The sequence below is a fragment of the Lathamus discolor genome, chromosome 14 (assembly GCF_037157495.1).
Source record: "Lathamus discolor isolate bLatDis1 chromosome 14, bLatDis1.hap1, whole genome shotgun sequence".
NCBI classification, from domain to species: Eukaryota; Metazoa; Chordata; class Aves; order Psittaciformes; family Psittacidae; genus Lathamus; species Lathamus discolor.
Genome location: NC_088897.1, coordinates 4,153,705 through 4,176,148, shown reverse-complemented (window position 1 = coordinate 4,176,148; position 22,444 = coordinate 4,153,705). Strand labels below are relative to the sequence as shown.

Sequence of the window (22,444 nt, the reverse complement as noted above, 5' to 3'; positions counted from 1 at the left end):
CCAGCTCCAACCCCTGCCATGTGCAGGGACCCCTTCCACTGGAGCAGCTTGCTCCAAGCCCCTGTGTCCAACCTGGCCTTGAGCACTGCCAGGGATGGGGCAGCCACAGCTTCTCTGGGCACCCTGCGCCAGCGCCTCAGCACCCTCACAGGGAAGAGCTTCTGCCTTATCTCTAACCTGAACTTCCCCTGTTTCAGTTTGAACCCATCACCCCTTGTCCTATCACTACAGTCGCTGATGAAGAGCCCCTCTCCAGCATCCTGTGGTGGGCCCACTTGCTGTCCATACTTTCTATCCCAGACTTGTCCCTGGCTCCTTTCTCATTTCCCTCTGAGGATCAAGTCCTGCTTTCCTACATTTCCTGCTACCCATGCTTTGGTGCACCCTGCAGCCTTCAGGAGGAGCAGGCAGATGGCAGTGTGTTCTCATGCTGCCAAGGAGCTTGTTGTGACCAGCCCAGGCTCCAAAACCAAAGTGGGATAGCTTTTAGAAAGTGGATTTGCTATGTATTGCTGTCCCTTTTAATGGCTGCTTTTGAAACGTGGGTGATGCAAACAAGTGCTGTTCTCATCTTGAAGATAAGATGGAGGTGACACAAATGCAGAAGACACATTGTAAGCGTTTGGGATTCAGCACTGAAGCCAAGGTTTGAAGAAGCAGGAGCTCCTGCTTGGACTAGGTCAGTGCACACTACAGAGGAGAGGTGGTGGGGATGTGTGAGGAGCTGGCACTGCCACAGTCAGCTTGTGTCCAGTGCTGCCTCTTCATCACAAGCCTCCAAGAGAGCGTCTGGTTAAACAATAGCTTTTGTTCATGTTTGTAAGCCAGCTCCCTGCCTTGGTGTGCAGTCACGGGGATGGTAAGTTCGAACTGAGCATCACCCGTGGCTGTAAATGTAGTATTTTCAGGTTTCTCTTTGAAAGTGCAGTTGTCACAAATCACGGACAGGTTGTTGAAACACCGGAACTGGAGGCGTATGTGCGTTAGTGATGCTAAGAAATTTAATGGATGGGGGAGGCCTTTAGGAAGGCAAATCATAGGCAAATAGATTCAGTGTCTTGTTCTGCTTCAGGTTTAAGATCTGAGTCCTGGTACTCCTAACTTGGTACTGTCAAAAACGAGCCAGGCTGGATAACCTGGAGTGCCTTTATCACAGTTTAGCTGGAGTGATGGTTTGAGTGAAGCAGGCTAGAGGGTGCTCTTGCGCCTCGGATCCGAGGGAGCAGCGGCTGCAGGATGGGGTGATGGAGGAAGGCAGTGATGCAGCTGAGAACAGAAAGGGATCCGTCACTGCCTGAGGTTGCTTGCCTAGCACAGTTGTGCTTGCAATTGCAGGCACCTCCGTAGGGCTGCACCTTGATCCCGTCACACTGTGAGTCGGGAAGGGCTGGGCTGACCATACCCAATGGGGCAGAGGCACTCTGGTCCTGCACGTTCCCTGCTGTCTCTCTTGCCTTTTCCCTCTGGGATATTCAATACCTGGAGCAACAGTTCTAGCTCCCTTTAATCCTGACTCAACTTCCAACCCTGCTTTCCCTCCCAGCCTAAAAGCATTAATGTCCTTAAGCAGTCACTCCCCAGCTGGATCACAAACCACAGAACTGCTGGAGCTGTCACCACCTTCCCGGCTTTTCCAGCCTGGCAAAGATACTGGATGTTTGTTCTGTTCATGCTCTGTTCCGCACTGAGGCAAGCACAACCTGTGTTCTCCGTGGCTTTCAGGACTGAAGACATCTTCACCAGCTGCTTTGTCTCATAGAAAGCTAGCAGGGCAGAGAAAGGGTGACAGCAGGTTGGTGGCATGCACGTGTTTTAGTTGGTTTTGGTGCCGAGAGTTAAATTAGTTCATAGAGAGGCCTGGGAAGTGATGTTCTGTAGATGCGAACCCAGGTGAAGGTTTAACGATACCATTGCCCTCCCAGCTCTTTCTGCTGAGTCCTTTTGCATTGCGCACGCTGCCTACAGGAGAAGTTTTCACTGAGGCTCAAAGCAAAGTAAAAACCTTTCCAAGAAGCCGGTGTTTCAAGGATTGAATGAATTTTAGCTCTTCCTGACACAGAAGTTCACAGCTTGCTGCACTCTGGTTAAATACAGGGCCTTACCATCGCGCTGGGTGTATCCCTGTATTAGTTAGATTCGCTGCTCCTGTTTTAGGGACTTACTCATAATACTGTGCAAACAAAGTGCTTTACTAATGGCCAGCGCTCTCCACAGGAAGGCTTGGGGCTTAAAGGTACCAGAAGCGGTCCTCTATGAGAGCCTCGTAGGATTTCATCTTGTAAAACTACAGACAGAGGGAAGGCTGTCGATGTCTTGGTGGAAAACCAGGAGCGGCTATCCCAATAGAAGGGACAGCTTGGGATGTCTGAGCTGGGAACAGCTTTGCTCTGCTTCCTTCATCTCTTCTTACGACCTATCCCCCAACTCGCTTTATAAGCAGCGAGGGTTTAGGTTTGGAAACCAGTCCTGTATGGAATGCTGGTGGTTTATTTATAAAACACATCCCGCACTTGCCAAGCTCAACAACAGCTTTATGGAGAAGCGGAGGGATGCCAGTGTGGAAGAGGCATGTGATCCCTGCGGAGATGAAATGCAACTATTACAGCTAAGCAATTTAAGAGACGGCCGAATAGTTTCCATGCTGGATCTATGCAGCCAAACCCACCTCACCCTTAGAAGTAATGCAACTTAAGTTGCTCAAATACCACAGTCCTTGAAGAGATATGGAAGCGGTGACTGAAGCCAAGAGCTCGGATCTTGGGGGTTTTGAGGCCAGCATTCTGCCCGTGCTGCTTTGCCTAAGCTAGAAGTTATAATTCCCATTTCCAGGCTAACAAAGAGCTCGTGTGACCTTGTCTCCAGTAGATGGTGATGGTAATGCTGTTGTAATAAAATACAGCTGCCAGAATGCGCCCAACGTTGCAAAAGGGCTTTAAAATCCACTTCTCGTGTCGCTTAGATTACACCCTGCTCCTAGAGAGAGGGATGCATGGATTTAGCTGTCCTCTGAGCTAATAACCAGTGAGGCTTAAACTGCCCCGGCCCCTGCAGTACACCTCACACTGCTGTGTTCGCAGCAGGACTTGTTGGCTGGATGCAGCCTCTCCAGACTTCCTAGGACCCCTGAGCAGGAAAGGGAAAGCCAAGGGAAGCATCTACAGCTTTTGCATCTTCTTTCCTAAGCACCTTTCTGACAAGCAGCTGCTCCTGGCTCTGTGTAAGGCAGGACCCTGGGCTGGGTGGGCTCACTGAGCGCATCAAGTCCTTCAGCTCAGGAGAACTCACCATGCTGGAAGCACCCATGAAAACTGTGTGTGAGCAGAAAGGCTTGGCCCTTGTGATGGCTGAAGCCAGGGGAGCACAAGCTGCTTGTGCCTTTGAGGAGCAGACCCTTGCAGGTGCGGGTTGGTGACCACAGCAGGCAGGGGAAGCCACAACTGCCCATCTCATCGACACTGAAGTAGTTGCAGGGCTTCCAGCAGCAGGGTGAGTACATCTGATGCTGCCCTGGGGCCATCCTACAGCTCCCGGCTGCTGCATCCACTGTTGGGCAGCAAACATGTGAAGAATGGCTGTTGTACAGGGGCTGTGCCTCGAGCGGATGGAACAGAACAACTTGAACGTGCTCTTAGCGCAAAGCACTCAAGGCTTTTACCTGGCAGCTCTCGTGTGTCGCATCCGTTCCGGGTAGAGGCTGGCCTGGAGGAGTGATGGTGTTGCTATTTGCTTTATCGGTTGTGGTAAACAGTAAGAGCCGTTCCAAGCAGCGCCACGTCACTGGAGTGCTGTTTCGCCATGTGTGCTTATGGGCTGCTCTCGGAGCTCACCTCGGTCGGAAGCAGGCAGTGATTCACTCCGTGGTGGCGACTGCTCTGGCCCGCACCCATATAGACAGACAAGGCTCCCTTGCTCCAGGCCCGTGTCTGTAGGAACAGCAGCACGTCCTCCCTGATGTTCTCAGGTGGATACACTGCTGGCACTAAACCAGGAGCCCTCTGCACCTCCAAATTCAAGCTGTGAAGGCGTCTTAGGAAAGGGTTTAGAAATGAAGCTGCCTGCCTGCAGCGAGACCTGTGTGAATCTGAGGGAGATGGGATTTTGTCTAGAAACCTGAGGAATCGGGAATGCTTCGGCAGCCAGAGCTTGCATGGATCTGTTTATCATCCTCTTCCACTATGGGTTAGTAAAGCTTCACCAGCTGTTTGCCACAGGGTTCACTTCTTCACTTTCAGTTTCAGGGTACAAGTTACGAGGATTCTCTTCCTTCTGCTCCACTTCAGAGCTTTTACCTGACACTGAAGGGGCTGGAAACGTGTTCGCCTTCCCACAAGACAGCTCCTCTGTTCCTGATACTGCTCTGGTTACAGCACCTGGGTAAACAGCGTCATCCTCCGAGCCAGCAGCCTGCGCAGAGCTCTGATTTGGCATCTCCAAGGCTGGGCTGGATTCTTCTCCATCTGAATGCTGAATCCCCTCAGGAGCAGAGCAGCTGCCCTGGGAAATGCCAGGTCGGAAAGCTGGCTGCTCCAGGGGCTGCAGGTGCCCTCCCAGAAGCTTCCCTGCGTTACAATGAGCAGAGGAGGGAGTTTCCTGCTCCTCCTGGAGCCCAGCCAGTCACTTTCTCATCATCCATGTTCTTAAGTGGAAGAGCAGATGGATCAGTCGCTTCCTAGATACGAACCAAACACGGATGCGTTTGCAGACAGAGCTGCTCTTGTTTTGAAGGGAAGCACGGGGCTGACCTGGGTGAGGAGCAGCCCCGTCCTGCCCTCACCCGTGCCAGCCTCCCTCTGTCCTCTGCCAGCATCCCCTTGGTCATCCCCAACATTCCTCATTTCTCCCATCTGTTTATTCCCCCCATCGTGTCTCAGCAACTGCCTTATTTTGCCGTGTTATGCAGATCCTTCGAATCCCGCCTTCCTTCCCCACGTGCTAATCCCTGTGCAGCTGAAGGCGATGTGTTACAGGATCCCTGCGGATCTCTTCAAGCTGCACTCAGCAGATGCTCCTGGAACTTCAGCTTTTGGCATGATTAAAAAGAAGAGGAAGAGGCCTGTGAGCTGTAAAATAGGTGTGTGGTTGAAGCTGGCATGAAAACAGAGGCAGATATAACTCACATCCTATTTTCCCCCCCCCGAACTGAAGCAGAACCAAAACATCCTTTTGCTTTAGTCAAACAAAACACAACAGTCCTACAAAACACTGCGGGGAGTAAACAGAGCTGCTCACTTGTCACTGGAAGCCGCAAGACCATGAGCTGCGTGCGGGTCACAGAGCTGCTGTGGGTGCATCGTGTCGCCTGCGGTGGCAACAAGCCCCTCACTGCCCAAGGCCTGCTGCTGTAATGGCGCTGCTCTCATGTGGGCTTTGTCCAGCCTGCTGCGCTCGTGGCTGGTGCTGTTGGAGCAGGATGCCTTGCTTCTGAGCCCTGTGCTGCTCTGCATCCTCAGGCTCTGGACCACAGATGAACACAGGTTTAGGATATGCTGGACGTGCTTTCTCCTGCTCTGTCCCCCGGGTTCAAGCCTTGCTGCCATGGTGGGGGGTTTGTCCCAGCACCCAAACCTGCCCATGCTCTGCTCCCCGTCCGGCCTGGACCAGCAGCATGGGATGCTCCTGGCATGGCCACGTGCGCGTCCCGCTCTGCCACGGCCGGCGTGAGCTGGCGATGCCTGATTGCAGAGCAGAGGTGCTGCCCAGGGGAGGTGAACGAGGGCCCACCCCGGGCGCTGCTGGAGCGCGGTGGCTGCAGGACGGGCTCAGCTCCCTCCCATCCCTCCCTCGCTGTGCGCAGGGGGCCGCGAGGCGAGGGGCAGGGGACGGGGATGCGCAGCGAGCCCCGGCCGAGGGCGGGCGGTGCCGGGCTGCGGGAGCGAGCGGCGGAGCCCAGCCCTCGGCCGGGGCCGGGCCGGGCCGGGCGGGGGCCGCCCCCGGGGCCGGGCGGGGAGAGGCGAGCGGGGCCGGTGGGAGCGGAGCGGAGCGGGGATGGGGCCGCGGGCGGCCGGGGCGCTGCGGGCAGCGCTGGCGCTGGCGCTGCTGGCGGCAGCGCAGCCCGGGCCGGCCGCTCGGCAGCGGCGGGACGCGGAGGTAGGACCGGCACCGGCGTGCGGGGGACCGGGGGACGGGCCGGAGGGAGCGGGGGGGCCGGCAGCGGCGGCCTGATGTCCTGAGCCCGGGCGTCGTGTGAGCCCGTGCTATACATGTGTGTGAGCCCCGGTGTGCCCGGGCTATGGATGTGTGTGAGCCCATGCTATATATGTGTGTGAGCCCCGGTGTGCCCGGGCTATGGATGTGTGTGAGCCCGTGCTATATATGTGTGTGAGCCCCGGTGTGCCCGGGCTATAGGGGTGTGTGAGCCCATGCTATATATGTGTGTGAGCCCCGGTGTGCCCATGCTATACGGGTGTGTGAGCCCTGGTGAGCCCGTGCTATACGGGTGTGTGACCCCATGCTATACATGTGTGTGAGCTCCAGTGTGCCCGGGCTATAGATGTGTGTGAGCCCCGGTGTGCCCGTGCTATACGGGTGTGTGAGCCCATGCTGTATATGTGTGTGAGCCCCGGTGTGCCCGGGCTATAGATGTGTGGGAGCCCCAGTGTGCCCGTGCTATAGGGGTGTGTGAGTCCCTGTGTGCCTGTGCTATACGGGTGTGTTGAGCCCATGCTATGTATGTGTGTGTGCCCCGGTGTGCCCATGCTATATATGTGTGTGAACCCCGGTGTGCCCATGCTATAGGTGTGTGTGAGCCCTGGAGTGCCCATGCTATAGGGGTGTGTGAACCCATGCTATAGGTGTGAACCTGTGCTATAGGGGTGTGTGTGTGCCATAGACGTGCCTATGTGATAGGTGTGTATATGTCACGAGTGTGTGCGTATCATAGGCATGTTCCAGCCCCAAGTATGCCCATGCTACAGATGTGTGTGTTCCGAGGGTGTATGCATGCCATAGGCGTGCCCATGCCATAGGCATGCAAGCACCACAGGTGTGTGCCTGTGCCATAGGCAGGGGCATGTCCCTGAGGTACACTCACTCCATAGGTGCATGCCCACTAGGGCCTGACGTGTGCTGTGAGTGCCTGTTGTGTGTACCCCGCACAGGCACATCCATGGCTGGCAGGGTGAGTCCCGTGTGCCACACACTTCCCATCTCCAGGCAAATCCCAAGGGACAAAAGCCAGGCTTTTCCCTCCTCTGCCTCTCCCCAGGGCTGTCCCATCGCCTCTGGATTTCCTCTTTTTGTCCCCCTGTCATTGTCGCTCCATGCCCCATCCGTTCCTGTTTGGTTTGGGAGGACGAGGTGTGAGGTTTGGCTGGGGAACAAAGGTTGTGTTGGGGATTTTCTCTTGTTTAGGCACCAATCCAGCGCACGTTTGCACAGATGCTTGATCCGAAGCCCCAGCAAGTGCTAGTGCATTAGCTGGGATTTCACGTGCAATAAATGCCCGGAGGGCTGTTTTACTGTGCATCTCTGGGAGATGCTGTTCTGAAGAGGGGATGTATCCATGTGCTCCTCCCAGTGTGCCCTGGAGAAAAAACAGACTTGCAAAGTTCTTAGTGCTCAGAATTCGCTTCAGATTCACTCTAAAAGCAGCTCAGTGAGGGCAAGAGCGGCCTTTGGGTTCCTCGCTGATGTCTTCCTATCTCCCTGCCTCAGTTTCCCCAATGCGATGTGCTGTGCTGGCCAGGGACCACACACACGGTGGAAACACAGAGCATCCGGGCTAACAAAGCTTGTCTAAACGAACTGAGCAGATAATGCTGCTTTTAAAGAGGGAGCTGAATGGCTCACGTAGCATCCAATAGTTCTGGTGACTTGGGGCTTTCAGACTGCTGCCAGGCTTTGCTTCTAAGGCTTTATTCTTACCGCTTTTAAACCAGGCAAAGTTTGCAGCAGTGGGTTGTAGAAGTGGGGTAGAACACCGGGTTGTGTTGTTTTCCTGGCTCCTGCCCTGGTTTTCAGCGCCTTTGTATCGATTGCAGCTCCAAGAGAGAAGAAAGAAGTTAGAATTTGAACCATTCGTGTGCTAAATCCTGTCGTTATCTGCAGGCTCCAGGCAGGAGAAGGCCGGTGCGGGATAGCAGCGTAGCTTGGCAGACCTGGGCTGTGCTCGGCATGGCAGTTTGGGGGCTGTGGTAATGCCCAAGTCTCCCTGATCCCAGGGGAATTGTGTGGAGCACAAGGCACAAGAGAGCTCACCCCAGCTTGGGAGTGAAGAGCAAGGCAGGGCACTGGTGGGGCCAAGGGCAAAGGACCATAGAGCCCCTTGTGTGAGAAGCTACAGGTCTGTTGTGATGGGAATCAAAATTGGGCAGAAATCTGAGAAAAGCTGGGAACGGGAATGGGAATGGCAATGGAGAGCGAGACTGAGGGGCCGAGCCATTCTCATTCTGGCTTATTTTCTATTAGTGTCTTCTTTCCCTATCCTGTCCTCCTTCTCCCTTTCTTACTTTTCCCTATCCTGTCCCTCTTCTCCCTGCACGTGACCTCTGACTTTGCAACCCAAAGGCTCACATTTAGCCTGGGCTCTGAGCCATAGCTGTGCTTAGCAATGCTCCAGTGTCCACATGAGCTCCTTTATGGATCAGGCTTCCAGTCGGGACGCTGGATGCTGAGCGCAGCCTGACTGGAACGATGGTCTCTGATACCACCCAGCACGTTCTGGTGCTCGGGGTCAGCCGGGACCCCCGTGTGCTCCAGGGAATCCCCACATTGACATAAAGAGGAAGAAATCCCTCTTCCTGGGAGGAATTCCTGCTGTTCAGCCTCTGCACGGCAATGGAAAGAGGGCAGGAGAGGAGGAAATGCTCAGGTGCCATCACCCCTGCGAGGCACTGCTGGGCTCTGCACGGCTGGGAGAGGATTGTAGCCCCAAGGCCTGTGGGACAGCGTGGATGTGGGAAGTGGTTCCAAGGCACCCGAGTGCCGAGCCGCCCGAGTCACCCAGGGCGAACAGCCCCGCTTTCTCCCCAGCTCCCTTCCCAGACAACCCCTGCTTGTTACAGGGAATAACGCCCGCCAGGCTGGGGTTCCCCTCCCGATGGAGGGCGAGGATGGAGCGTCTGGCTTCCTTTCTCTCCTCTGACATGAAAGCAGAACGGGGCTGCGTGACCAGACTGGTTTGTCAGCTGCTCTGGTATTCGCAGGGGAAGGTTTGGCCAAGCCCTGTTCTCCCCAAGTGCTTTGGGTCGCATTCACATGGCTCTGGAGCTCCTTTCAAATGCAGGAGATGTAGTGCTTGCTGGTGAGATATTCCTCTGTTTAACACACACGCAAGCAGTGATTTGCACCCCCACAGGCAGAGAACACCAACCCTGGTGTATTTCATGGTGTTTCTTTCCTTTCAAGTGATGTTTATTGTTCCTGTCCCCAAGCATCCCTCCTGTCCAGGCAGAGCAAGGAGCTCAGCATCCCTAAGATGCGGGTTAGTGAAACCAGGAGGGGTTTTAGTCCTGCTTCTCAGCTCCAGAAGTGTGGAAACAAAAGGAGCTTAACAGGACCTGGGTGCAGCATCTCGCATCTTCAGTGCGAGGAGATAAAATGCTGCTGGAGCAGCTTTTCAGGAGGGGTAGGTGGGAGAGGAGATTCCTTCAGGACCGGATTTGGCACAGGAGGGGAGCAGCAGGATGGGGCTTGGGGTTTAATCACCCTCTGTCATTAACATGCAGAATTAGCCGAGGTTTCGCTGTCTTTGCAGCGGGAGGATGCCCAAGCTCTGTGCTTGCTAATCTCCCTTCTTGTGTGTCTCTGTATACAATATTTATACAGATACTTACACACACACTTAAACAAAAGACCCAAGGACTCTGCCAAAGGGTTTGCAACCGCAGGCAGGAACGTGGCTTGGGGGAGAAGAGACAAATGAGTGCGTTTAAATGCCTCGACATCTTCTAAAGGCAGCTCGCAGGCAGGCAGCAACCCAATGGGCAGGAGGAGGTGCTGGGGTCAGCTCTGCTTGTGTCTGTGCTCGAGGGGATCTGAGGCAGCAAAGCAGGAGCTGCAGCTTCCCCTGTGTCTGTCTTGGTGGTGCTGTGGGATGCAGCCTGGGGCTGATGGGCACCAGGGCTGAGGAGCCCCTTGGGCTGCTGTTGTCTCATGATTAAACCCCACATCATGGGCTGGTGTAACCATGGCTTGGAATTCCAGCTCCCCCTGTGGCAGGATGGGATGGCTTCCCTCTGCTGCTGAGGGATGGAGGGGAGGGATGGGGCTGTATCCATGCAGAGCACAGGGGACCACAGTCAGAGGGAGCCCAGCGTGAGGTTTCTCCACCACTTAAGTGGTGGAAAGGTGCCAGAAGCTGAGTGTGTGGAGCGAGGGCACGCAGGACCGGAGCCTGCTGTCTCTGCACTGTTGTTATCCCGGTTTCCAGGGAGGGAGGTCTGACTGTAGTTACTGCTGGCTGTGTTCCACTGGGATGCCTGTGGTCAAGGGCAAGGTGTTTCCTTGGCTTTGGCTCTCCGCAGAGATGATTTCCAGGGCTGTGTCCAGCTCCACAGCAGAGCCCTGTGGTGGGAAGGGTCCCTCTGTCCCAAACTCTCCTCCTGCTCTCCCTGCTGCAGCTCCAAAGGCTTTTCCACCCCGGCACTGGCTCCTGGGCAGTTGGATCTTTCCTCTTTTCCCTCCCTCGTGCAGAGGGGGAGCTGGGCATATTTCGTGTTAATGTTCAGCCCTTGGTTTCCTGCTGTTTTTCTTTCCCCATTGTATGGAAAAGAGCATTTCCCTGTCTGGGGCAGCAGGGAGATGGTTTTCCCAGCATGGGCAGGCTTTGCATTGCAGCCTCTGGAAAGGTTTAATGGGATGTGCCAGCCTCCACACAGCCTTAACAAAGCCTGGCTGGCCCCAGGGGGATGTGCAGGGCATGGGCAGTGCTGGAGCGGGTTTGAGCGCTAGTTTGGGCACAGGACACTGTGCTATGGGGCTCTCGGGTTCCTCTGTAGCCCTGCAAAGCCTCTGGTCCCCAGGGGCCAGAAGCTATGGGGAAGCTGCTGCTTTGGTTGGGCTTGCAAAGCTCAGGGAGACGCAGACAGAGACGATAAAACCAGTGGCCTGTGGACATCATGGTGCTCCTCAGGAGCAGCTGCTGCCACAGCCGTTGCTCTTTGCCATGTATGCTGATAGTCCAGATGGGGTTTCAAGCCTTCATGAGGTCACGGTGGGGAAAGCCCCATTTTCATGCTTGAAGAATGGGCTTGTGTTAGGTTACAGGGAGGAAATAGCTTCACATTGTTATGTTTTAGATGATGAGGGAAAGCAAAACTGTGGAAGGAAGGGTTTAGACTGGGGCTCCGTCTGGGTGCTTTGGAGCTCACATTTATCTGCGGTGATGTAAGTGCTGGGATTATCACCCCACATCCATATATGTAGCTGGTGCTTTTCTAACTGGAGGAGAACATTACGAAAACACAACTGTAGAGAAAGAGGCCAGATCCCTCCTCCTCCTCCCCAGACTACTCTTCAAACCTCCCTGCCGTCCATCCCTGTGAGGCTGCTCCATCCCTGTATCCTCATCCCCTGTGTGCACATCCTGAGTTGCTGCTGTGTTTTGCCTCCTGGTACCCATGTAAAGGGGGGATTTATCCCCCTGTGACTGTGGAGGTGACGTGCCCAGGCTCTGTGGTTCACCCTCATGCAGAAGTGTTGTAGCTTCACCCAGCAAACAAGCTCATGCCCAGTTTAACCTCAGTGGGCCGGGGTTCGCAGTGTCTGATGCTTTCACTGCCGCAGCCTGATGCTGCTCCAAGATGCTGGTACCTCCAGCCGAGTTGGAGGATGCATTTGGTGGGAAGCACAGCCAGGTTTTTAGGCTGGGGCTGGATGAAGAGTGTGTCCCAGCAGGAGGCTGTGCTGGTCTGTGCTAATGGAGGGGGATGCTCCAGACAGAAGGGGTGTAGAGGAGGAGATCAGGCTCAGCAGCTGCAGGAGCACATGGAAGGTGCCTGCCCTGCCCGCGGGGAGCTGGCGGCACAGGGGATGAGTGCGTGGGGATGACGCGATGATGACTGCTAACAGCAAGTGAAGGGTTTGGGCAGGAGGAGGAGAGGGACAGGCCCTGGCGCACCCCAGGGCTGCCATATCCAGCAACCATTCCCAATCCCTGCCAGGCAAAGGGATGTGCCCAAGAAGGGATGGGGGGTGCAGTGGGATTGAATCACCCTCCGGAGGTGGACAGTCAGGAGCAGCATCGAGTGCAGGTTAACACCATCCTCCTGCTTTTCCCTGCCCTGAGACGAGCAGGGAGGGAAGAGGCTTTAAAAGCCCAAGTTTTTGCAGTTCTGCTGTCCCGGGGCAGCCCGTGGCATTCCTGGTGCTCAGCCCACGTCTCCTCCGGGATGCGGGAAACGAAGCAGCCACTTTCCCTTTCTATTGCTCATTACTTGAACTCCGGTTCTGCGCTCGCAGGATGCTGAGCAGCTTGTTTGTCCCCTGCAGACAGCCCCGGCGGGTGTGGAGCATTCCTGTGACCAGGAATATTCACTTCTCCGGGAGCTGGGGCATGGGCTGAGCAGAGGGAAGCCGTTTATTTCCCTTAACATGCGAGTTCGGTGTTGGAGCCAGTTCAGAGCAACAATCTCCGTCCATGTCAAGGGCCGATAAGAAGAAGAATGGTTTGGCAGAGCGGATTGCCCCCAGAGCGTCTCCGCTTTGCAGCAGCACATCCTGCATGGGGACGGGGGGAGGCTGCAGCCTGACCCTGTCTCACCCCACTCTTCGTGTCCGCAGCGCTTGAGCCTTTAGCGTAGTCATTGTGTTGAGCTGGGGTGATTCAGGCTGGGGGGTTGGTGGCTCTGCCCGCGGATGACACGGCAGCAGGGCTTTCTGATCTGTTGACAGCGATGTTTCATCCTCTGCCTCCATCTCACCATGGCCAAACACCAAGAGAACCAAACCCACTGGGGAGGAGACCCACATAACCCTGTGTGAGCGCAGGTTTGGGCTGCAGAGGTGCCAGGAATCAAACAACCAGGCTTTTCTGCCCAGTCCCATTTTGCAGCGCTGTTTCCCACCCCATCTCCCGTTTCCCTTTATTCCTAAGCCAACGCCTGCCCCTGCTCTGAGCTGTGCCTCTCCCATGTTTCTTCTTCCAGCTATTCCTGGAGAAATACGGCTACTTTGGGAAGCAGGCTCCCGGCACACACAGCCCTGATGAGTTCACGGATGCACTGAGGTACGAGCCTTTGTTTAACCCAAGCACTAGCGCAGCAGCTCCAGCTGCACGGATGCTGCCGGCATCTCACATGGTCTGATGGTAAAGCACAACCAGTCCCTTCTGGAGGAGCTGGTCTGCACCCAGCTGGATGCAGGATGCTGGCAGCCCCATGCCTCGCTGTGCTGCTTTATTTCCCTTTTATGGCCTGGTGTTCCCCATACAATAATATCTGCAGCGAGGCCAAGGTTGGGGATGGCTGGGAGATGTCAGGGGTGAGCCTGCAGGGAAGCCTGCTCGGGCTTCTCCTAATGAGAACACATTGACTCTGGGAGCATCCCTGGCCTGACCCTGCTCAAAGCCAAGTGCAAAGTCAAACAACTGGGGCTAAAAGCTGGAAAAGGCATTTTTCAGGCTCTTCCGTCCACTTTTGCCCTGCTAGGAGGTGGCTCGCTGGTCAGATGTGGTTGCAGAGCAAAACCTTTCTGGTTTTATCACCCGGATGGGTTCCTGTTGGAGGGGCATGAAGCTCATCAGGTCAAACACCAGCATACCCAACCCAGCGGCTGGATTTCAGACGTGTGTGCTGCTGTCTCCCTTCCTTTCCCAGGGATTTCCAGTGGGTGACCCACCTCCCGCTCAGTGGGGTCCTGGATGCGCCCACGCTCCATCAGATGGCTCTGCCGCGGTGTGGCACCGGTGATGGGGAGAGCAGCACTACAGGGACACAACGGGCAGCCAGCACCCGGCGCCACAGGCGCACTGCGCAGCACGGTGAGCGCCGGCTGTGGGGCACACAGAGGTTCTCTGACGAGCTCCGAGGCTCTGGATGTGTGTTGGTTGTCCAGCAGTAACCACAAAACCCGTTGGTGCTGGCGCTGCCTGGCCAAAGGGAGGTGTTCCAGCCACATTAAGGGGTTTAACTCTGCTCTGAGCAGCTTCTCTTGCTGCTGTGTGTCCAGGATTTGGCCTCTTGTCTCCCACAGGCTGCCTCCTGGGCTTGTGGGTGAGTAACTGGATTCCTAGAGAGCAAGAGGGCTGGGGCCAGCTGCGCTTAGGACATGGGAAAAATGAAGGCGAGATTAAGAAAGGGCTCTGTGCCTTGTCAGGCTGTCTGCATCTGGCAGGGCTGGCGATGGACAGCCCCAGGAGACATCCCCATCATCCTCCTCCTGCCGCTGGCTTTCCTTCCAGCCCCCGGATACACAGCATCACTCCTGCAGGCTCCATCCTGCAGGCAGAGGGGCTGCTGTGCCCAGGACAAGGTGATGAGGCAGAGACGGGGGGGGGGGCTTTAAAAGCTCTGGTGGTGGCAGATCTGTGCCAGCAAGCTGGGGTGCAGGGGCACTGCCGGTGGCAGTGCCTGCAGGCAGAGGGATGGGAGCAATGCAATGGCAGTGCCTGCAGGAATTGGGATGGGAGCGATGCCATGGCAGTGCCACAGGCAGTGGGATGGGAGCGATGCCATGGCAGTGCCACAGGCAGTGGGATGGGAGCGATGCCATGGCAGTGCCACAGGCAGTGGGATGGGAGCGATGCCATGGCAGTGGCACAGGCAGCGGGATGTGAGCGATGCCATGGCAGTGCCACAGGCAGTGGGATGGGAGCGATGCCATGGCAGTGCCTGCAGAAATTGGGATGGGAGCGATGCCATGGCAGTGCCTGCAGGCAGAGGGATGGGAGCGATGCCATGGCAGTGCCACAGGCAGTGGGATGGGAGCGATGCCATGGCAGTGCCACAGGCAGTGGGATGGGAGCGATGCCATGGCAGTGCCTGCAGGAATTGGGATGGGAGCGATGCCATGGCAGTGCCACAGGCAGTGGGATGGGAGCGATGCCATGGCAGTGCCTGCAGAAATTGGGATGGGAGCGATGCCATGGCAGTGCCTGCAGAAATTGGGATGGGAGCGATGCCATGGCAGTGCCTGCAGGCAGAGGGATGGGAGCGATGCCATGGCAGTGCCTGCAGAAATTGGGATGGGAGCGATGCCATGGCAGTGCCTGCAGGAATTGGGATGGGAGCGATGCCATGGCAGTGCCACAGGCAGCAAGGGGGGATGGTGCCCACATGCCTGGTGGCCCTGACCAGGAAGGCCGGAGGCTTTGTGCTACGCTGGCTGTTTATCCACTTGGAGCAGGAAGCCAATGCAGCTGAGCCAGCAAAGTGCTTTGTTACCCACCCATCTCCCAGCAGGAAATTGGGGTCTGCAGTGCAGGGCACTGGGAAGGGGACACTTGCTTCCAGCTGCCTTGCTGGGCTTTGCAGGCACTGGAGCTGGGCGGGAGCTCTGCTGCCCAGCAGGACCGTGGCCAGACGGCATGTCGTGCAGCCAGCATCCTGGATTTCCCCTTGGGGAGATCCCTGCCGTCATTATCCCCGGCTTAATGGCTGCGTGTGGTGCCCAGCCTTCCTCTTGCTGAGAGCTGGCCCCATTTACCTCACCCAGCCTGGTGCTCTTACAGTGGAGATGCTCTGGCTGGAGCTTTCTATCCCCTGCCTCTGGTGCCATCCATCCTTCTCCAGCAGGAGATGCTCTGCTCCTGTGGAGGGAAGGATGGGATGCCAGGGCTTTATCTTAGGCTGTAGCCATCCAGGCAGGTATTGAGCCTTTGCCGTGCAGGGGTTGTCCTGGCTGGAAAGCAGAGCTGTGTCCGTTTTGACTTGGAGGCTGTTTCGGCAATGATGAGCAGGAAGAATTGATTCTGCCCCAAGGAGCACAACCAGCGGGCCCAGGGCCGCTGCTCAGAAATGGGGGAGAAGGAAACAGAGATGGGGTGGGATGGTTTGGGATGGGATGGTTGGGATAGGATGGTTGGGATGGGATGGTTTGGGATGGGATGGTTGGGATAGGATGGGATGGGATGGTTTGGGATGGGATGGGATGGGATGGGATGGGATGGGATGGGATGGGATGGGATGCGATGCCCACCAAGTTTGCGCAGCTCAGACCCTCAGCAGTGATTCCCGGTGTGCTGCGGGCTCCATTCCTGCTGTTCCCCGCACAGCTGGAGCAGGCACTGGAGATCCATCCCGGCTCCCATGCCTTGGCACAGGCGCTGGCACCTGCATCTCCCCAGCGCGGCCCCATGGCATCTTTCCCACTCCTGGACAGCCCTGGATGCACGTAATGGTGGGGCCCTGGGGTCCCTGCAGCTGCCGAGGAGGAGGAGGGAGCTGTGATGCTCTGGGAATGAGCACACATCTTTGCACCCCTGCGTGGTGGGAGGGGGTGGGCAGCTTAGAGGGATGTCACAGGCTCATCCCCTTCATTGTCACCATCTGCCCTGGTGGCACCCAAGCTCTGTCTGCCCTGAAAGGGTTTATAAGGAAGCAGTGGGCAGTAAGAGCTGTGGTGCTGGTAAATCAATGCTTTTAAAACGAATGGTGAGCAGTGATTTGTTCCCGATGGGATAACCCCGGCTGGGCTTCCAGGCAATGACTTCTGCGGGTAGAAATGGTCAGGATGCCCTTAAAAGCAGTGAAAAGACAGCCCTAGCCTGGGGACCCGCCTGCTTCTCCTGGCTCACTGCTGTGTGCACGTTACACACACAGGTACGTGTTTGCAGGCAGCTGAACGCTGGAGCGGGGTCCCTGGGTGGGTGATGGAGACCAGCATCTGCCTTATAGCAGAGGTGGCTTTGTTTTCTCTCCCTGGAATCCTGTCCTTGGGCTGCATCTTCTGGGCATAAAGCTGGAATCGGAGAGCTGCAGGTCAGGGACCCATGCTGGATTGGACCATGTTGAGGCAGGAGGGGTTTAAAGTGGGTGCCCCAGCTTCTCCTCTCCTCAAACGGGTTTTGGCCCCTCTCTTAGGGTTTGGTTGCAGCTCCATCCATGGGAATGTGGGTAGGATCCGGTGGTGACACCTTCAGAGGGGTTTAACGGGTTAGATCCCGGTGCAGGATGCTGATGCTGGTGGTGGGACACCTGGATTGACTTTCACCTTCAGCTTGGAAAAGCCCTGGCTCTTCCCAGCACCGGGATGCTTTCCTCCAGCCAGGATGGAAGAACAAGCCCAGATCCCCATCCTTGTGCTGAGCTTGTCCCTCTTGCAGGCGGGAGGTGGCACAAGCGGCACCTGACGTACCGGGTGGTGAACTGGCCCCCGTACCTGCCGCAGCACGAGGTGCGCCTCGCCGTCAGAGCCGCCTTCGAGCTCTGGAGCAACGTGTCCTCGCTGGTGTTCTGGGAGGTGCGGGACGGCCCCGCCGACATCCGCCTCGCCTTCTTCCATGGGGACCACAACGACGGGCTCAACAACGCCTTCGATGGGCCAGGTGCTGGTCGCTTACCCCGCGTAAGCTTCTCTTTCACAGCGGGGGCTCTTCCCCAGCAGGGAGCAGGGCTGGGGGGGTGGAGGCAAGGCTGTGTCTCTAACCCAGTTCGCTTTCTGATTTGGGGTCTTCACTCCCAGCTCTGCAACCGAAGCTTGCCAGCGAGGCAGCTGAGATGCTCCTTACAGGATCATGTCCTCCCCATCCTGACAGCATGCCCCAGACCTGAGCTCATTCCTTCCAGCTGCGCCTTTCTGCTTACCCATCATCAGACAAACGCAGGGCTTCTCTCTTCCTGAGCTTTTCCCAACGCGGGTCATTGGGGTGCCTTCAATCCCCGGCCCGAGCGCAGCAAGAAACCAAATGCATGAACCACAGAGCATGCAGCTGGTTTGGGTTGGATGTGCTGCTGGAAATAGTCAAGGGAAGCTGCTGTGCTCCCAAAGACCTCAAACTGATGCACGTTTAAGCACGGGAGCTGCATGCGCCCCGCTGCCCCTGTTTGAGGCTGAGGCCCTCTCCTGCCCCATGGTCCCTGATGGCTCTCGTGCCCCCAGGAGGTGCCCTGGCTCACGCCTTCTTCCCCCGGCGCGGTGAAGCCCACTTCGACAGCGCCGAGCGCTGGTCCCTGCACAGCGGCAAAGGGCGCAACCTCTTCATCGTGGTGGCCCACGAGGTCGGGCACACGCTGGGGCTGGAGCACTCCCCCGTCAAGAGCGCTCTGATGTCTCCCTACTACAAGAAGCTCGGCAAGGATTTTGTGCTCAGCTGGGACGACGTCTTGGCCGTGCAGAGCCTGTACGGTGAGCGCGGCTTCCCCGAGCATCCCTGCGGTGCAGAGGGGGGAGCAGGGATGGGAGCAAGGGGAGGGAGCTACGTGCAAGGGGCATGGTGGGGATGGGCCTCATCCCTTTGCAGCTGGGGAGGAGCATGTGGGATGGGTACCACCAGGTCCTCCAGGGCAGGGAAGGCTGGGCTTGCTAGGTGCTTGTTTGCAACCAGGGAAAGGATGGTGCATATGCTTTGGGGGTAATAAGGGCTCTTTTCCACCACTGTATAGAGGGGGACAGGTACCAGAGAGTGGGAGAAAGGAGTGTTTGGAGCCCAGCTTTGTGGGCACATAGTGCTTTGGGGAAAGCCAGTTCCATGCCCCTTCTCCGCAACTCACACCCCTTGCTCCATCCCAGGGAAGCCATCCAAGGGCTTGGCCATCCAGCTCCCAGGGAAGGTCTTCACTCACTTCCAGGACTGGAGCACAGATCCTTATGGTGGGGACCGGCAGCAGAGGAGCCCCAGTGCCTATTACTGCCACTCCTTCTTCGATGCCATAACTGCTGGTGAGTGCCGGATGGTGCAGCCCTCTCCCAGAACATGCACCCCTACCCCTTGCTCCAGCTTGCCCCTTGCTCTGTTGAGCTACGGTGGTGGGAAAGGTGCGTTTGGCTGGCCCGGTACCTGCTCCTGGGGCTGGTGGCATCACTGGTGCACATCGCTGCCACAGAGCCCATCATGAGGATGCAGCAATGGCTCGGTGTGGTAGGGAAACATCCTAGCATCTGTCCATGGCAAAGGCTTGTTCGCTGCAGGACCTCACGTGTGAAAGACAAGCCTCGGGCAGGAGCCGTGCTCAGCTTTTGTCCTCTCCAGGCTGGAGACAATGAACGATGAAAGCAGGGAGGAGTGTGGCTGGCAAGGCAGAATGGAGCATCCAGAACCTGAGCGTCCCCAAAGCATGGGGAGGAGAGGGGAACCGGCGCGTGGGAGCTGGGATGAGGTTTCTCACCTGGGACATCCTCATTCCTCGCTCTTCCCTGCAGATGGGGATCACAACATCTACATCTTCAAGGGCAACCACTACTGGATGGTGCCGGTGCACGGCAACGCCAGCGACCCGCAGCCCCTGCAGATGCGCTGGCCTGGCCTCCCTGCTGGTATCGACGCCTCTGCCTGGTCCCAAAGCAGTGGCAAGTTCTACTTCTTCAAAGGTAGGTGAGCAGGAGAGCTCCTGCCTCTGCCCTGGCTGCCTGGTGTCCAAAGCTCCTCCTCCTGCCCATGTGCCCATGGTACAGGGATGGAACATCGCTGTGTGCCCGGTGTGCAGAGCCCCACGGGAGCCCTGTGCGTGGCCGAGGTGGTGTCACTGCAGCAGCCTGTGCCTCAGTTTCCCCATGCAGTAGAGCAGCGCTCACTGGTGTTTAACAGCAAAACCAGAGGCATCAAACCCTTTGGGGTCTCAGGGAGAACATGTCCCCCATAACACAGGGGCAGAGGGGAGCTGAGAGCAGTGTTTTCGTGGTACACACGGCTCCCTGTGCCACGCTAGGGGCTGAGCTGCTGTGGGGAGCCCAAATGCCATCCACAGGCTGCCCGGGTAGAGGGAGGTCAAAGCAGGCAGCCCGGCGGCCGGGTCGGCCACAGCTTTGAATGGAACCCAGGGGCTGGCTCGTCAGAAAGGGGGCTTTGTTGCTGTGGCTGGGTGAGAGCCAAAAGCCCCTCTGCCTCCCCAGCCCTCGGCTGCTCCCAGCCTCCCTATGGCTGGAGCAGGCTGTGGCTGGTGAGCAGAAAGAGGCTTTTGTCTGCCTGCTTTGTGGGGATAAGGCTCTGTGGGGTGAGCTCAGTGCTCAGCCCCGGCTGCAGCTCCTGCTGCTGCAGCACTGCTCCGGCTCTGTGCCCCGTTCACTGTGCAAGAACGGGGGGAGGCTTGCAAGGGCAGCAGCGTGGGCTAGCAGGCAGCACGGTGGCTTTGCTCTGTCCCCGGGGACCCTTTCCATGCCTCCAAGCCACCGTGCCTCAGTTTCCCCACATCCCGCTCCATGGGTGCTGCTTGGATCACCAGCAGGGCGGATGTCACACGGCCCCGTGGCTGAGCCCTTCCCCACGGCTGGGCCGCCCCGGGATGGAGCCTAACCTCTCCCCATCTCTCCCTAGGAGGGAGATGCTGGCGCTACGCGGGCTCCAGGCTGGATGCGGGTTTCCCTCTGAAGTGCAGCGCCCGCGGGCTCCCGCGGCACCCGGACACGGCGCTGCACTTCCAGCAGCTCCGGCGCATGGTGCTCTTCAAGGGACCCAAGTACTTTGTGCTGGGCGAGGAGCCCCTGGCCCCGGAGCCCTATTACCCTCGCAGCCTGCGGGACTGGCAGGGGCTGCCCTCGGGCACCGCGGGGGCCCTCACCCACCGCGACGGCTCCGTCTACTTCTTCAGGGATGAGCGGTACTGGCGCTTCCACCCCGGGAAGCTGCAAGTGGTGGCCAGCGGCAAATGGGCAGCGGAGCTGGCCTGGATGGGCTGCTGGGATGCCAACGGCGGGCAGGTCCTCTTCTGAGCCGGACAAAACAGGGCTCTGAGCGCCTGCCTGCGTCCTGCTTTGTGTGGCTGAACGGGAAGGCTTTGGAAGGGACCACCAGGGTGGCTGGAGCTGCGCATGATGCAGTGGGGACGGAGCCGGCAGCCCCAGCGGCTCTGCCATGGACAGAGGCTGGAGGCTCTGAGAGACAATGCAAAGACTGCAAAGCAAAGGTATAAGCCCTGAGACTGCAGTGCTCCTTCCTGCGAATGGGCAGGGGATCCTTGTGCATTTGTCTTCCACACCGGGACTGGGGGTTGTTGATCCTTTAGCCATGGACAGGCAAAGAAGTGCCTCACCATTGCTCGCCTTGGGCCTTTGGGGGGGTTTAAATAAGAGCCTCCAGAATGCTTCCTGGTTACAACCAAAGAGAAAAGAGAGAATGGGACAAAACCCCGGGTCTGTGTTGAGCTCTGCCCTGTTGTGTGCACAGACCCCTGCTCCTGCCTCCTCCGTTCCTTCATCCCTGGACAGAGGATGAGCCCCGCGGTGCTGTGCTGGGTTCACATCCCAGCTGGAGACACAAACACTGAGGGTTTGGGGGGTGAAGAGGGTTTTGGTGTAGGAGCCTGTATGGGGAAGGGAGAGCTGAGCTGCTGACCATGGCACTCACAGGCAGCAGGAGCACTGCAGCCGGGCTTTATGATGGGTGGGTTCTTGGGTGTCTAACAAGGGCTGTGCTGACCTGGCAGCCTTTCTTGTGTGCAGAGAAAGTGTCTGTCCTCCATCTGCAGCAGACGGGATCAGCCCGCCTTTGAGTCCCGTGCCACAGTTGGCTGTGAATAACTGACACAGCACTGGGGAGGAGGACAGACGGACGTGTCCGTGCACGCTCGTGAGGACAGCCCGGCTGCACAGTCCTCATTCCTTTCCCAAAGCAGGTTCCCCACCTGGAAACGCTGCTGGCTCCTGCGCACCGAGTCACCGGTCACGTCTGCAAAGGGCCATTGTCTCCCAATGGAGATGACTCTGTCTGGTGGGGGAGTGTCAGGTCCCCAGGGCTTGAATTCAGTGTCACCGACCATCGGTGCTGAGCCGGGGCTCTGCTGCATGGTGTGCTTTGATTTGAGGGATTTAGGGGGTTTTACCATGCTGGGCTGATGGTTCGCTGATGGTTCGCCCAGGACTCTGCCCCAGCACTGGGTGCCCTGCTTCGGCACAGGGCTGTGGCTGGTCCTGCTGTGTTAGGGTGCTGTGCTGGGGGCCATGGCAGCATCCCCTCCCAGTGCCAGCAGCTCTGAGCATCCTCTGCTTGCCCTCTCCCACCCTGGACCTTCCCACCGGGAATGCAGGAGCTGCCTTGCCCCAGGCAGGGTGCTGGGCTGGGGCTTCCTGAGGAATCCTGATGCTCTCCTGGTTTGGGGGTTTCCTTTTCTTCCCTTGCTTGCTTGAGTGTTTCCAGGGGCTCTGTGCTGTCAGGATGCCTTGTGGTCACGGGCAATGCTGAGCAATGGGGTGACTGCTGCATTGCCTGAACCCCACAAGGATGGGGGGACCTGTGGGAGATGGACGCGCATCCTGAGCCATGCAGTCAGCCCCACTGGTTGAAAATCCTGCTTCACCCGTGTCCTTTTCTGCTGCTGGGCTCCCTAGCACATGTTGGGCACAGACTCCTCCGGCCTCCGTGCATTCCCAGCCCCGGGAATAGCTGGGATTCTTGCATTTCCTCCCCCAAAATGAC

The 22,444-nt window shown here is 57.5% G+C and overlaps 1 protein-coding gene across 1 annotated transcript; it reads left to right on the top strand.

The window, feature by feature from the left end:
- Positions 1 to 5,985: 5,985 nt before the first annotated feature.
- MMP28 (matrix metallopeptidase 28) lies at positions 5,986 to 21,156 on the top strand. The gene is made up of 8 exons (XM_065695057.1): positions 5,986 to 6,087; positions 13,086 to 13,165; positions 13,755 to 13,918; positions 17,201 to 17,422; positions 17,977 to 18,222; positions 18,607 to 18,756; positions 19,237 to 19,404; positions 20,348 to 21,156. Exons 1-8 carry the CDS (start codon positions 5,986 to 5,988, stop codon positions 20,740 to 20,742), a joined length of 1,527 nt encoding a protein of 508 aa, XP_065551129.1. The 3' UTR covers positions 20,743 to 21,156.
- Positions 21,157 to 22,444: the final 1,288 nt, after the last annotated feature.